The sequence below is a fragment of the Tetrao urogallus genome (assembly GCF_951394365.1).
Source record: "Tetrao urogallus genome assembly, chromosome: 6".
NCBI classification, from domain to species: domain Eukaryota; kingdom Metazoa; phylum Chordata; class Aves; order Galliformes; family Phasianidae; genus Tetrao; species Tetrao urogallus.
In genome coordinates this window covers 6404282-6419927 of record NC_136819.1, presented here as the reverse complement: position 1 = coordinate 6419927, position 15646 = coordinate 6404282, and the positions used below count along the sequence as shown (strand labels likewise).

Here is a 15646-nt window from a genome sequence, read left to right as displayed (position 1 = left end):
ACGCCTGCTTCTCATTGACAATTTAACCACAGTTTCTTTCTGCTTCCTTATGCTTGAAGTCTTCCAATCTGATTAGTGAATTCAGTCTGAAGTGCATCACCAAGGGGAGATTTTTGATACCTGTTATTTCCAGAAATGTTCCCAGCTACCCGATATCTGTACAAAGAAATCTCTGTGGAGAGTTGTTTTGGGTATCGTTTGGATATTATCTCAGGCGCAGCATTCTTGGTCTGTCTAAAGCCACAATTGAGCTCTCCAGAAGGGAGTCCCTCCTGGCGTCTCTCCAAATCATTACAAAAGTGTTCCTTACCTTTTCAAAAACAAAAGGTTCTTCTTTCCAAACAGGATTTATGGAATTGGCAGTGGAGGTCAGTTTGGTTCTGTATTTGCGCTTTGTGTCCCTTGGCAGCCCAAACAGCTCCACTTCCACGTATGTCTTCACACTGCGGTCTGAGAGGAATTGACCAGAAAGTATCTATGAGCAAACAAAAACATTAATTAGCAACTGCTGAAAAGAGTAAAATAAAAGAACCCACCCACGTCTCCACCCTTAAGTCCCTCTCCAGCTCCAAAACATCTTTTTTGCTGCAGCTTCCAATCCGCAGTAGGCTTTTCTTTTATCTTTTCTTCACCCCTGTTTCTTGTACCAACACTTCCTCCAACCTCCTCCCTCCCCAGCATCATTGCCTTGGCTTCCTTCTGCGTGGCAGATGCTAATTTTCCATTCTCATGTGATTAGGATTAATTTGAAATAGCACAAAGGTGGGGAGTCGCCATGGAAACAAATTTCTCCCACAGGAGAAATGGACCCAGGGAGCTGGGTTCATTTGCCACTAAGAACCCCACTGGGTAACAACTGGAGGGGTCATACGCACTAGTTATGTACGCAGTGCCAGCAAATGGCGGTCAGAGGAGGAAGAGCACTCCAGGTTGTACTTGCCGTGACAGACAGTGTGCTTGCCACCACCACATCAATGCGGTCCACTGAGAAAGGGTCAAATTGCTTGTCCGGACGCCGCATGAATTCATGCTTGAGCAGATAGCCACACTGGCCATTGAACTCAAACAGAGCCATGTTCTGTTGCATGGGAACATCTGAGGTACATAGAGAGGAAAGCAATGAGCAAAACTGCTGTGGAATCTAAGCAGGTGGCTCTCAGTGAGCTGAGAGGTGCTGTACTTTTACAGCCCATGCTAGCCAAAGACTCACAAAGCCCTTTCAAAAACTAATTAAATCTCTCAGCACCCTACAGGGAAAAATATTACAGCAGCTATTATGAGAAAGGTAAAGTGGTTTGCTTATGATTGTGCCATAAATCATGGGTAGAACTAAATTAAATACTTTAAGAAGTACCTGCTATTGTGGGTGTGAGGCAAATTGTTGTCTGAACCTCTCCACTCCTCCTTTCTGTCATTTTGGGGCTTCTCTCAGTCCATCCTCTCCTCTGCCACTTCTTATCTTACTAACAGTGGCTTATGGTTTTGGCACCTGTCTTCAGTACGATATCCTCTTCAAAACCAAACTTTCCCTTTTTAAGTCACTTTTATTATTTTTCCTCCTATTGATCCTATAAGCCAGTCTCCTACACTCCATACACGAGATAGTGAAAATGGTAAAGAGCAGTGTTATCTGAAGGCTTTTCTTTGCCTCCTCTTATGCTAGTTGTGCAGCAAGAAATGGCCTTTCTTCCCTGCTCAGATCAGTGTACTGGAAATAACAGCACAGACAGGCTGGTCCTGTGGCCAGATGGAGCTATGCCTGCTGCCTTGTAGGAAAGAGGATACAGGAGCTCCTGGTGCCTTCACACAAGTTATTTACTCTGACATCATGTTACAAACCAGGCAGAGATAGTACCCAGATATTGGATGACAGCAAGCCTGTGCACATGTGTAAGCATAAACATGTAGGACAGGCAATTACAGGCTCTGCATGCCTGAATTGTGCTGGACCCAGAAATGTGCTGTTGGTCTGTGAGAGACTCAGAGAAGAGCAACACTTTGGGAACAAGGTGTGCAGAACAAACACATACAGGGGAACAGCAGTGGTAGAAAATAGCAGGGAAGGAAGAGACAATGAACATGAGCACACGGCTTCACCCACTGAGAAGCTGGAGGACAATGTGACACTCACCCATGGTCTGGAAGTTCAGTGCCACCATCTGACAGCCAACGTTCCAGAACATCTGGGGCATGTAATTCGAGGAGTCCATTCGGGTGCCTTTGGGGTAAATCCGGCTCATCTGGCGTTTGTTGTATCTACAATTGCTCTATTGGAACCCAAACTGGAGCACTCCTTGTGCACCCTGACGCTAGCTCATGAATTCAGATTTAAAAGTCATTTGCTATGAAGGCTCAGAGTCTTCTGAAGAAGAAGAAAAGGAAGCTGGGGCAACAACATGCTCCTTTCCTACATCCTTTCCTGTTTAAGAGTAAACATCTGACAGCTTTGCCTTTTGCTACTGCAAGATGCCTACTGTCAAGAATCTCTGTGAGCAGCCCAAGCCACCCTGGCAGCTTGCACATCTCCACACCTGCATACTTTACACCTGTGATGAAGAGTTTACCATATTCCAAAACCAGAATTCAGCTGATTGCACCTTAGCCTTAACCCAAGTTTCAGATCAGCTCCCACACTTTGTACAACCAACTACAGGGGGCAAACACTGCCAAAAGGATACTCTACAAACTGCACAGGAAACTTGGTCAGCAGATCATAAGCCTTCAGCTCAGTGAAAGAAGAGATGACGTAACTCCGGTTCTTCTCTAGAAAGAGAGAACATGAAAGTGTTTAGAAGAAAGGTGCACCCAGCCCCCATTGTGTGTGTGGGACTGATGAGAGACTGACTTACGGGCAGAGACTTCAAAGGAGTCAAATTTGATGGGCTGTATGTAATTAACAAGGCTGGACATTTCTTCATACGCTGTCACTTCCAAACCAGCAGTGCCCTGGGCAGGAAAAGAAATGCAACAAAATACAAGAGAAGAAAGATGAGGAGAGTTTTTCTAGAGATGAAACAAAACACATCTGGGCTGCCCTGGCCAAAGCACAGCTGTTTCTTTGGCTTCTTGATCCTACAATTACATTGTAAGCAGCTTTGTTGGGGGCACACTGAGTTCTGGGTAGCATGGCAAAAACTGAGATACGCTAGAAGGTACCAGACTTCACAAGAAGTCTAGGACCCCTATAACCTCAAAGTATGGACTCTGGGACAAACCTGGGACGTTGTTTGCCCTCTTCTCTGATTGACTCTAGAGAGAAGAAAAAGGGAAATGGATCTTCCCTATTCAAGGCAGTGCTGATCTGCTGCTTCCCTTTCAGCAGCAGCACTTCATGTTTCTATAACGTTTATCAGACTAAGGCTAAGCTGCTCCAAACACCCTGAGGGCAGAGAGTTACCTCCAAATCATGCAGAATATCAAAGTCAGATTCAGAAATAATACCTCTTCTGCTACAGCCTCTATGTTTGTCACAACTTTTGCAGGAAAAACTGAATAAGAGAAATGTCATATTGCACGGAGAAAGGAAAGTCATCATAGTACGGTTCACTCCCCTTTGCACTTTGATATTAATCTCCATTCAGAATAGTGAGTCTCCAGAGAAAATTGGGGGCCAGAATAAGACAAAAACAAAAAACAAAACAGAAAAGGAACAGAGACAACAATAACAGCACCTCATCTGACTGCATCTTCTTGATTTCCTCTTCATCCAGGTTTCCTAGCTGATCATCCTCTTCCTCTGGTTCTTCTTCAGCCACATCACCTGCCCAGACTAAGCATACAGCCCATATCAGTACTGCTTATCAGAACATGAAGACAAGACTCTGTGACTGCTCACACGGCCTGCAGCTCTGACTGCTAACAGTGAAGAGCTCTGCAAAACCTCCCAAGCATGTCACAAAGGAACAAGAGAGGAGGAACTGTATCATTTTATTAGCCAAATCCAAGTAGGAAAATGCTAAACTCTGGCCTAACAGATTCAAGACCCCTTCCTATAAGCCTCCACCACACCACAGGAGTGACAATCACAATTCTGTTCTCCCCACCAAGGCGGCACGCATCTGTGGGACTGAATGTCTGATTCCCAGCTCCTCTGTAGTGGCACTCATCACATGAACCGGATGTGCCAGGTTCTGCATCACTGGATACCAAGAACTGCATCACTGTTCTACCACAGGTTCCTCAAGCCTTGAAACAGTGGGAGGTGAAGGATGGGAGGAAAGTAGGGACTGAATGTTCTATAAGCCTTCAAGATCCTCAAGGTGAGGGACTGGGAGAACGAAGAACCACCCTCTGTAGGAGACGGTTTGAAACCATCTGAGGAACCTGAAAATATACAAGTCCGTGGGAGCTGATGAGATGCATCTGAGGGTCCTGAGGGAAGTGGCAAATGAAGTTACTAAGCCACTGTATTTGAAAAGTTGTGGCAGTCTGATGAAGTTCCCACCTTCTGGAAAAGGGAAACATAACCTCAATTTTTAGAAACGGACAAACAGGAAGACCTGAGGAACTATAGGCCAGTCAGTCCCACCTCTGTGCCCAGCCAGGTCTTGGAGCAGATTCACCTGGAAACAATGCTAAAGCACATGGAAAAGAGAGACGTGACTGGTGGCAGCCAACATGACTTCACTAATAAGGGCAAATCGTGACTGACAAACCCGAGAGCCTTCTAGGTAACTGTGCTGGTGGATAAGGGAAGAGTTATTGGCACAACGTCCTTGTCTCTAAATTGAAAAGGCGTGGATTTGATGGCCTGACCACTTGGGTGGATAAGGAATTGGCTGGGCAGTCCCATTTAAAGAGTTGTGGTCAATTACTCAATGTCAAAGTCGAGACTGGTGACAGGTGTGACCCTCAGGGGTCAGCACTTGGACCAGCACCACTTAACATCTTTGTTGGTGACATGGACAACAGGATTGAGTGCACTCCCAGCAATTTTGCTGATGCCACCAATCTTGCAGCCCAGAAGGCCACCTGTACGCTGGGTTGCATTCAAAAAAAGCGTGGCCAGCAGGGTGAGGGAAGTGATCCTGCCCCTCTACTCTGCTGTTGTGAGGCCCCACTTGCAGTGCTGTGTTCAGCACAAAGAAGGGCACAGACCCACGGGTTGGATGGGGCCCTAAGCAGCCAGATCTAGTGGGAAGGCCCCTGCTGTGGGCAGGGGTTGGGACTAGATGATCTTTAAGATATCTTCATCCCAAACCGTTATACGCTCTTATTAACCACACCATGGTAAATTTGTTGTTATCAGAGAGCTACTAGTGGTAAAAATATATATATCCCCTTCCATCAAACCAACAGTCAGTGTGCATCTAGTAATTACTAACCCATGCAGACATAAGTCTCAGATTAGGCAGCAGAGTTCACTAATGGGCAGGGAATTAAGTTGGTTGCCTCTTATTAGTCAGAACAGTGTCTGAAAATATTCTGAAGATTTAGTTTATCTTCCAAGCTTACGCTTCTTCATGAGATGCCTGAATTGATGACTAGTATTGTCTTGCCTAGAGCTAGTATCAGGAAATTTGGAAAGTCCCTAGCAGGCCAGACTTGCTCATCTAGCTGTACTAGTCCCATTTTCCCCCTTAGACATACCAGTATCTTCAACATCTGTAAAAGCTGGCTGCTCAATGATTTCTGGTTCCACATTCTTCCCCTTCTTCATAGAATTCTGCCTCTTCTCAGATACAGACTGTTTCTTTTTGTTCTTAATTAAGATTTTCCCTAAGAGATCCTTAGGACTTGGCAGAGGAACTCCTGGCTTCAGCTGCAACAGAAACTTCACAATGAACTTTCTTCACAGATACACAATTTAGACACTCAGCTGTCCTGTCCTTCCTAGTACAGCTCCTCTGGCCACTTATTGGTACATGGAAATATCTCTCACCCACAGTATACTTTAATTTCTCCACCTACAGGCACATTCCACTATGTGCAGATTTTTTCCTAAGTCTTCACCTTCCTGATGTCACTTTCAGACCAGCATTTTACACCTCTCAGTCTTTTCAAGCTCTACTGCCTGTGCACGTCATGCTGTCTCCAGCCACCCATCCTGCACTACAGCTGAAAAACCATCCACGTTTCCTAGAGCCATCCACACAACTCAGGCTTTCACATTCCACCCCCTTCTCTCATTATCCCAGAGTACCACATCAGCAATCAGGCCATTTTTAAACTCTCTGCCTAAGGCTGATTTGAAAGAAAAAAAAAAATCCCAAAGGCAGTGGCTTTGTGCATGTCACATGAGGATGTGTGACTCAGACTCTGCTTCCAGATCTACACTTCCATATAGATACCAACAGACCTGTTAATAATTTAGCTAAAACTCTGAACTGTTTCTCCCCATTCTTTGGGCAAAGACATGGCTCTGGACAGTGGGCAACTGCCAATGTGCTCCCTGTTTGTTTTCAGCTCTGTTTATCTCAGTATTAAAACTCAGATGGTTGGACCAGGTGTTTTAGCTCCCCCTCTACTATTTAATAAAAGGAAATTGATTCATTCCCTGCAGAACACAGGCACTGCCCATGATTTGTAAATCAGTGTTCATTCACAAGGCAGCTGAACAAGCGGTGTGCGTAAGGTTCACCAAAAAAAGTCACCATCCCCACAAAAATACATAATTGCACAAGTAAGCTGTCACCTCAGTTCAAGCAGAACAGGAGTTTTACTCAGCTAGTCTGAGCACACAGTAATGCATGTCAGTGACCTGCCCATCTATGCCCCCAAGGGGGGTCATTTCCAGGCTGGAAACAGGAATTTAGAAGCATTGGTTGGAAGAGCCTGAAATGCTACTAAACCCTTGCTCCTGGTTCTTTCCAAAGCAAGCACTGGCAGACACCTTTGAAACAATATCACGTATGAAAATACACTGACTCATCTTGGTGTAATGGGTACAGCTTGGTCACCTAGAGCTCAGTTTCCAAAGTCACTGAAGGGATGGAGCATTAAGAGCAGGGTCAGACAAGTGCTCAGGAAAAGCCCTGTGACTGAGAAGTCATCCCTTCACTTGTCAGTTTGCTCACCCCATGTACTGAGCTCATTTACCTCTTTTTTGTTACTGTCCTTATATCTCCTGTGGCATTTCCTGGCATGAGGAACCACTTTTTTCAGAAAGTCCTCTCCCTGACCTGGTTCTTCAGCCTCCTTCCCCAGCTCCCACTTACTGGGTATTTCTCCAGAGGCTCTGTCAGCAGCATATTTCCAAATATGGTTCGGCAGTACTCAGCCATCTTTGCCTGCTGCTTAGGCCTAATAAACAAAGAGATAAAGCAGGAGTGAGCAGGAAAACAGATGCCCAAATCCAGAGTCTAGCATGAGCAACTATTTTGAGATCCATAAATCTTCACCCATTCAGAATGTACTTTGCATCTTCGCCGCAAAAATCCCTAACAATGTTTCATGTCAACACAGGAATTCATTTCAAATCAAGCAGCCCTTGCCTGTTCTGCTCTGGACAACAGAGAACACAATCCTCCCGCATCACTGTCCCCACAGTCATCAGATACTCACGAGTCCACGTGGTTCTCAAAGGAGAGGATGACAGGGTAAAGAGATGTTTTGAAAGCACTTTCTGCAATGGCTTCAATTGCATCCTGAAGGAAAGAACATCACAGGTACCAGCACTCATTAGTAACAGATCTGATCTCTCCATGAAACTGATCCCTCCCCGCATTTCAAATCTCCACAGTGATCAGTCAGGCTGACAATTTACACCTGCCTCTGAAGCTGCCCAACTTTCTATCATTTCACCTGTTCACAACACGCTTCTATCTAGCAGCAGAGAAATCTGGAACGTTCACTCACCAGCACCAGCAGTGCTGACATTTCCAATGCAAATACCATAGAAACATTCTCAGCATTAATAACGTAGAGAAAAAAAAATAAAATCATATTCTCTCCAAATCCCTGTTAAATTCCACAAACTTTCTACTATTTTCTTCCCATTGCTGCTTATTGACATGGTAAGGAAAGTGTCATTTGCTCCTTTGCAATTACCTCCCAGCCTTTAGTCTAGTATGTTTGTGCACTAACTTTATACAGCACACATGGGCTCCAGGTTAAATGGTGAGGCCAGGTCTAGCACCAGGACCTCAATGTGGGCGATTCCCTTAAAAAAGAACAACCCCCCAAGCAAATAAAACAACCCCCTGCTGCCCCCAAAATTCAGCTCCTCCATGGACCACTTGGACTGCGCCCAAGAAACCTGCCAGGTTTGGAAGAGGAGTAGCAGGTTACAATTTCCTTGAGATACAGTTGCATGCCTTAGCAGAACTCTGCAATTACAGTAGCTATGGCTGTCGTTACTTTTCCTATCTGTAGCGAACCGCTGTGCAAAAAGCAGCAGTGCAATTATAGGATATGGGAAATTACTGACGCTGAAAATGACAATACTTCCAATCGTTAATAAGGATCTGGTGTTTTTCCCCCAGAAGAAATATTTTAGTACTTGTGAAGCGTTGGAATTGGGGAAAGATATGGAATATGAATAAAGAGCTTTAAAATGAAGAAAAAGTGCCCTCCTGTTGGCAGCTGCTGTGTACATGAGAGCAGAAAAATAAGCGTAGTGCATTGATTTTTAACCTGCAAGCTGTTCGTAACTTCTGTGGATGAATGCCATACATTTTCAAGGCTTTAAACTGTGCTTCAGAAGCCTAGGAGCTAAACCCTCAGGGAAGCTCTCTGCTCAGCATGCTAGAGGGCAGTTGCTCCACCAAATAGACATGTAATTGGGAAGTAATTAAAATCTATTCCTCCAAAGCACCTCCATCTGAGGCTCTAAAGCACACAAACTGTAAGAAGATAAACTCACTTCAAATGTTTGTTTTCTAAAAGCCACCTTGATTGTTTGTCTGACTTGCATCCATCCGTAAAATTCTCATGCAATTTTCTGTCCATACATCCATCGTGCTACACAACTCTGCATACAGGCACACCCACTCAATTGTCTCTCCATCACTTCTACTTGACTACCTGCATTCCCATCATTCATTTATCCTCATCCACCTTTCGCGGTCCTCCAGCTCCAACAATGTACACAAACTCCAACCTCTTGCACATTTGCTCATCTTTCATTCTACCTACACATTCATTCACTTGTCATCTTGCCATGAATCTTTCTCTTTCAAACATCTTTGCCAATACGTTTGACTGTCAGTCAGTGAACTTGAATGGAGATCAGTCTAAAGCCAAGCAAGGGCAAATGTGTGGAGAATATTCCTGCACCTTGAAGAGGATTTCAGTTGTCATGGTGAACCCATGAGTGATGATGGGCTCCTCATCTGGGGGACGGCCCTTCCAGCAATCCAGCTCCACACAGCGACACCCAGCCAGCAGCGTCTGACGGTACATTTCGGGAGATGAGATACCAGAAAACTGGCCAGCTGGAGGAGAGCACAAGGAGGGAGGTTCAGCTTTAGCTATTCACGTGGGGCACCTTCTGCATAAAGCAGAGCATAAACTCTGCTGTCTTTGAGCAGAATGACAATATGTTGGATATTATGAAAAAAATATTCGCTAAAAGAGCGGTGAGGCATTGGCACAGGCAGCCCAGGGAGACGGTGGAATCATCGTCCCTGGAGTTGTTCAAGGAGGTGGTCAACATGTAGACCTGGCACTTAGGGACATGAATTATGGGCATGCTGGGGATGGATTGATGCTTGGATTTGATGATCTTAGAGGTCTTTTACAACCATAATATAATTCTATGCTTCAGGCAATAGAGTGACATTTCTTCTTCTGAAGTGTCATGCACAACAGCCCTCAACACTCCAAACTAGAGGGCAGATGCATCTACCTGATTATCAGGGTCATTCATCCATCCCTGGTGGTGGTAGATACATGCTGAAGCTCAGGCAGTTCTGGACATGCCCATACCTGTTAAATAAGTGTTGTGTGATGAATTGATGAAGTAGTGTGAGAGCGGCTGTGTCATGTCCTGATACAGCACCAATTTGTCCAGTGCTATCACGTTGTTCTCAGGGCCACAGAGAAACCAGACCATTCCCTCTGGAGACAACTGCCCTACATGGAAAAGAAAGCTTCAGTGGTGCTGAAACACAAAGATTCTGGCATCTCCTACCCAGTAAGGCAGAGGTTTGTGAGAATCAGGCTGGTTGCTCCCCTGGAAAACCAGGGTACCAGAAGGTATGAGATGCTCTGCTATTTTCATGCTACCTTCATAGTGGGACATAACAGAAGAACCAGTCCTATGGGCTGAGTAAGACTCACCTCTCTGGATGTTAATGACGCTGGGCTCATATTTCTCTATCAGGCTCTGCACCTGCTCAGGTTTTGCTGGTGGGAAAAGGATATCGTTGAGGCGAGAGTCTCGTTGCTTCTTGTTGATAAATTTTGCCAAGTGTTCTTTGGTCATGTAGGGTTTTGCTTTTAAATGGCTAAGGGGAAAGAATTACAGAAAAGCAAGTGTAAGGCACACGTGCCAGAAAACTTCATAATGGAGACATTGGTTCTTCCTAAGGTAAGCAGTAAGTGCACAGCTCTCTGAGCACACAGAATTCTGTTTTATCTACATTTCTTCCTGCAAATGATGCTTTCTACTCTGGTCTTTTTTCCTCCTCTATAAAATTCCCCCTAATTAATGCACTGCTGTTAAGGGGTTGTACGAGGGAAGAACAAAGCATAATTTGAGCCTCTGACCTAAACTCTAAATTTCAGAACACAGTGAATACTTGCCCTATGAAATCAAGTCCACTTAAGAAGTCACAGGTTTAGTTAATTGGAAACAAGTCACTGACTAATGGCAAAGTTCTCTGGGTTTCACGCTGTGCATGGTCTGGTTTGGGGCTAACCACAAGTAGTCTCATATTACCATCACTTAGATTAACCTGAAAACAGTGCTTCTGATAGTGACAATTCAGAGCCCCTGCAGCACAGTGAGGCCTCAGGCCTCATCCTTTTAATTCAGTCATCAGTGAAAGTGCGTACTTGGGTACCTGTTTTTCCAGGCTGGTGTATAATCAGCCAAGCAATGTGCACAGCAACCCTGCTCCCCCCCTTTTTTGCCTTTCTTTTACAATAAGAGATTACGTCCTCTTCCATGGCCTGAAGGAAACTTACTGTGAAGTAAATATCTCATCAATCTCAGGCCGTGGACACAGATTCATGAGGAAAGTTTTATACACAGTCTCAGGGAAGTCCTCTGGGTTGATGGCATCATTCTGAGAATGAAAGAAAGACAGGTCAGTATCATTAACCTACAATGGTTTTCACCTCTGTTAACACTTGCAGTCCAGCACTCATTGTGACAAGGCAGATAAGCAACTGGCACACCTAGCAAGGTGTTTAGGAAAGAGGAGATGGAGTGGAGAGGCATTATAATGGCCTATTTCAGAAAAGATCGTTATTTAAACTGTCCCTTAGTGGCTCCTGTGTGATGATATAGAGTGCATGATAAGCTGATAGGAGCTGTTAGAAGTCTGGATTGTGGTCTGAAGGTTGGCAGCAGTGCCATCAGATCTTTTGCTTCAAAGAGCAGGGGAAATGGACAGAAGGGAATGAGCTGCTTCCTATGCCACACATTGCAAGTCACAGAGCTGCAAGTGCTACAAACAGTAAGAACTGATCTTAGCAGGCTTGCACTTTAGGCAAGGCAGCTAACAACAACGATAGGATTTCAAAGCAATTTAAGAGACCCCTAATGTTTTTGAAGTCATGGGCAGCACAGTCAGGATAAGCAAGAAGATTATTCCCAAATTAGTGGCTACCTTGTTACATCCTTACCTTGCCTTTTGGAAGATGACAAGCACTTAATGCTGCTTCCACCCTCTTCCTGTCTGCAGGAAACATCTGAAAAATACTACGCAGATAGGGAAAAAGAAACCATTACCACCATGTAAAAGGATGCAGAAAGCTGGGTACCGGTATGCAGGGCAGAATGCATCCGGTCAAGCCTTCAGTTTAAAGCACTCTCTTTGCAGTATTATGGACTAGTAGCAATAACTGAATTATCCCTAGATTCAGAACATCCCAATTAGCAACAATGAGGTATCATCTGTGGATAAATTTAGATGTCAGCTCTATTACACTCCTGGAATAACAGGTGCTCACGGTCAAGAAGGGGAACAAAAAGTGCCAAATACGTTGGCAGATGGAAAAGTGCTCAACTGGAGCTGTAGCTGACATATGCAAACACTGCATGCTGTTCCCAAGTAGCCCTTTGCAAGGCAAAAATTGCAGCATCCTTGTTATACTTCAAAAGGGATTTAAATGTCCAAAGTCAAGTAAATGTGGGATGTAAAAATAAAACCTGACATAGAGGATTAGAAAGCTTCACATGTACCTGCACTTGGAGATGCTGAATATTTTTTATAAATCTGGCTCTTAATCTGGACAATTTAACTGTGTAATGGTTTAGACCATAAAAACCACTTCTACTATTCTACAAGAAAGGCCAGGGCATTGAAGTGAGCTACAGCCTGTACCAGACATTTCTTCTGGCTTATTCCAAAAGAACAAACCATTTTCTCTGCAGTAATGCTACCTTGCTTGCATTCTCAAGATCAGTTTGAAGTACAATTTCCCTAGTTTGAGTTATTAATTAAGAGCTGTATGTTTTTAAAAGCCCATGATGTGTACACTGGTTTTTGACAAATCCTGCTGCTCGGTGGTTTAGGAAACAAACAACAAGTAATGCTTACTGTTGAATAACAATCAGCTGTCCAGGAACACATTTAGCCTGCACAGACTTAGCCTAGAATTGTTACACCATATAACACAAGATAAGTACCACATTTATTACAGTGATTAGCGTTTGCCTCTCATGATGCTATAACAGCACAAATCTGTGAGCAGGGTGGTTCAGAACTTTCCAGCCAATGCCCACAAGCGTGCTCACCAAAGGTCCTTATTCTCAAAAGGAAAATAAGTTAAGCACTCAAAAGGGAAATTCAATGCTGCAGTGCAGGCTTTTGTCGTTGTGTAAGTGACAAAACAACACAGAGGAGTGATGGGATCAGCCATGGAGTGATTTTACAAGGAAAGACGCTGAGTGGCACAAAACCAACTCTAGATTTATGCCATGAAGCGCACGGGGTCTTTGTTTTAGCAAATCAGCCTTAGCTTTTTCTCAGGACATTTCTACCCTGATGCATAAGCCAGTCCTTGAACAGTGAAGTGCAAACCTCTCCTGTTCTGTACTTGAGCCAGCATTAACCTTGGCCCAGATGTCTGTCCTCAAAGGCTGTTTCCCCATTCACGTGCAGAGTGAAGACTGAAGGCAGTGGAATTACACCAGTGGAGAATAGCTGTAGTAGTCACACATAAGAAAAAAGAGACAAAGAGAAAAGGCCCCTTCCAATTCACATTATTTTATGATTCTATGATAAAACAACAGATTTCTGCTTCAGGCTAGCTAATTTGTCAAGCAAAAATGAACCACATACAGAACTCCTTCTATAAAAGCTCAAACAAGTCCTACACCTTATGTAGCTTCAACTCATGTTTGCAAAACAAATCCCCAATCAGAATTTCATCAGAGTTGCTTGATTTTGTTAATGAATATTTGGTAACAGGAAGGAAGTGAAATTCTTGCTGTAGATGAAGGAAATGGTCAAAGAAAGTCTCCTTTCCAGACACAAGTTATGTCCCAGGCCCTTCAGTGGGAGGAAATTAGGTGCAGCAGGAGTCCTCTCATGACTTGAATGATTTTTACCTCATAGGTAATGGTTTCTGGCAATGTTTTTTACCCTTAGGTGCAGCAAAAGCAGGCAGCTATAGGCACAGGGCTACCATCCTTTTACCAGCTGCTATGCCTTTCATCTAAGTGAATATACAATAAAAGACAAACAAAAGCCTTACTCACTTCCTGACAGGAATCTTTCCCTCCGCATTCAGCTGCATCTTCAGCTTCACCAGGCTGTGGAAAAAAGTCAAGATGAGGAGGAAAAAAGAAAACACAACTGGGAAAGGAAACCAACAGTTATCTGAAAATCAGGGTATTACAGGCTGTAAGCTTAACCTCAGATAAAACCTGTTCCCAGTTCTTTGGAAGGAAAAACGGGCAAACTTTTGATATCAGAAAGATTCCTCTGAAACATATGACAGATGTGAGATGATGGTATCCTCTGTTACTAAGTCCTCCTTGATGATCTCAGGCTGCCAAACCAAACAGCATTACAGAACCAAGAAGAAGAGGCAATACTTTGTTGAGATAAGCACAGTGACTGCGATGGGGGAATATATATGAAGCTCAGAATTTCAGTTTGCCTAGTGCCACATGTATAATATCAAGGCTCAAGTGCTGCAGTGCCAGTCAGTTGTCATGCAACACAGAACCCATTGACAACCCGCTGCCCTGTGCCTCAGGGCTCCTGAGTTAGCACAGGACTTGGTTAGGAGACTGCCGAAGGACTTGGATGCTAAGAAGCCTTTTCTTTTCATTACAGACAGAAGGAGCAGCAAGCAAGCGTTTCAAATAGCAATGTTTGTTAGAAACCACTTACATTTTCTCTAGGAAGGTGTACCGAGAAGCGTTGTATGTGAGGGGATTCTGAACAATGGCCATAATATCCTCAGCCCAGCTCTGGAGAAAAAACACACACACACACAGAGGTGGAGGCAGCTGATGGAACAGCACAAGTACATTGCATAGACAGGGCACTGGCCTGGGCTGATACTGCTGGGCTACAATCCCAACAACTCCTTTCCCGCTCCCTCTGGAATGTGCCAACTCTTTGTCCTTCATAGTGCTTCTCTGCCCTCAGGCTCACGTACCTTGCCAACATTCTCCTTGTAGGACACAAAGTTATGGAAAGTGAGGTCCACCATGTCAGGGCCAGATACAATTGTCAGAGTTTTCAGCAGAAAGGTGCTGTGAGGGTAATCCAAGTTAAAAACCTCACGGAGCTTCTGGCACTGCAACACAGAACAAGTAGGGTGAAAAGGAGAATGAGGCAAACTGCATTGGGAAAAAAAAAAATACAGGACACAATGCAAACATGGACTCAAGTTTTTCAACAGTTGCAAAATTATGTAGTCTTTCTCATCTTTTCTTATTTTCCATTTCTTTTCTGTAGCCTGCATCACCAAGATCCTCCAAGAAAGAAACCATTGTGACCAACATCACTGCACAAACAGCCTGTTCTGGTCTGAAAAAATACACATAGGAGACTACTATTAAAGAAACTGCATGTAAAACTTCAGCTTCGACTTGCAGACAGGTGGAGAGAGGAGCATTTGGCCTCCAATTAGCATGGGTGTGAAACCAAGTTAGCACAGACAACCATTTGGGTTTCCACAAACACTAAGAAAGGTTTTTCAATTAGTGTGACACCTGTTGCAGTAGCTTGCCTCAGCACAAGATAGGTGCTGTTTGGGGTCCCAGAAGGCCAACCAGACTTAAGCCTGGTTGCTGGGGACAGAAGCTCACTCTTTCTGTCTTCAACTGACATTTTCTTCTTGTTGTCAGTTGCTAAATTTGTTGTCTTTTTTTTCCATAGCAATTGCAATGTCCCAAGCGATGGCTCACCAGAGATTTGATAAGTGAAGAGCTCATCCAATTAGTCATACTGAGATTTCATCACCACATGAAAGTATTTATAGAATCCCTTTAACTTATTTAGTATTTTATGCATTCCTGTCCTACATAAGGCATAACTGAGCCAAGGTATCCTTGAGTTACACCGATGGTTACTGT

The 15646-nt window shown here is 44.1% G+C and overlaps 1 protein-coding gene across 1 annotated transcript in view; it reads right to left on the bottom strand.

The window, feature by feature from the left end:
* The window catches only part of PLCB2 (phospholipase C beta 2), a gene marked incomplete at both ends in the record, with an annotated part of 36624 nt that overhangs the window by 9890 nt on the left and 11088 nt on the right, over nt 1-15646 (bottom strand). The window contains 17 exons of the mRNA XM_079537263.1: nt 311-475; nt 941-1095; nt 2132-2256; nt 2679-2763; nt 2850-2946; nt 3672-3769; nt 5590-5761; nt 7158-7242; nt 7504-7586; nt 9217-9374; nt 9868-10014; nt 10222-10388; nt 11071-11171; nt 11734-11809; nt 13814-13867; nt 14454-14533; nt 14725-14865. Coding sequence (XP_079393389.1) covers nt 311-475; nt 941-1095; nt 2132-2256; nt 2679-2763; nt 2850-2946; nt 3672-3769; nt 5590-5761; nt 7158-7242; nt 7504-7586; nt 9217-9374; nt 9868-10014; nt 10222-10388; nt 11071-11171; nt 11734-11809; nt 13814-13867; nt 14454-14533; nt 14725-14865 — 1989 coding nt within the window. The remainder of the gene's footprint in view (nt 1-310; nt 476-940; nt 1096-2131; nt 2257-2678; nt 2764-2849; nt 2947-3671; nt 3770-5589; nt 5762-7157; nt 7243-7503; nt 7587-9216; nt 9375-9867; nt 10015-10221; nt 10389-11070; nt 11172-11733; nt 11810-13813; nt 13868-14453; nt 14534-14724; nt 14866-15646) is intronic.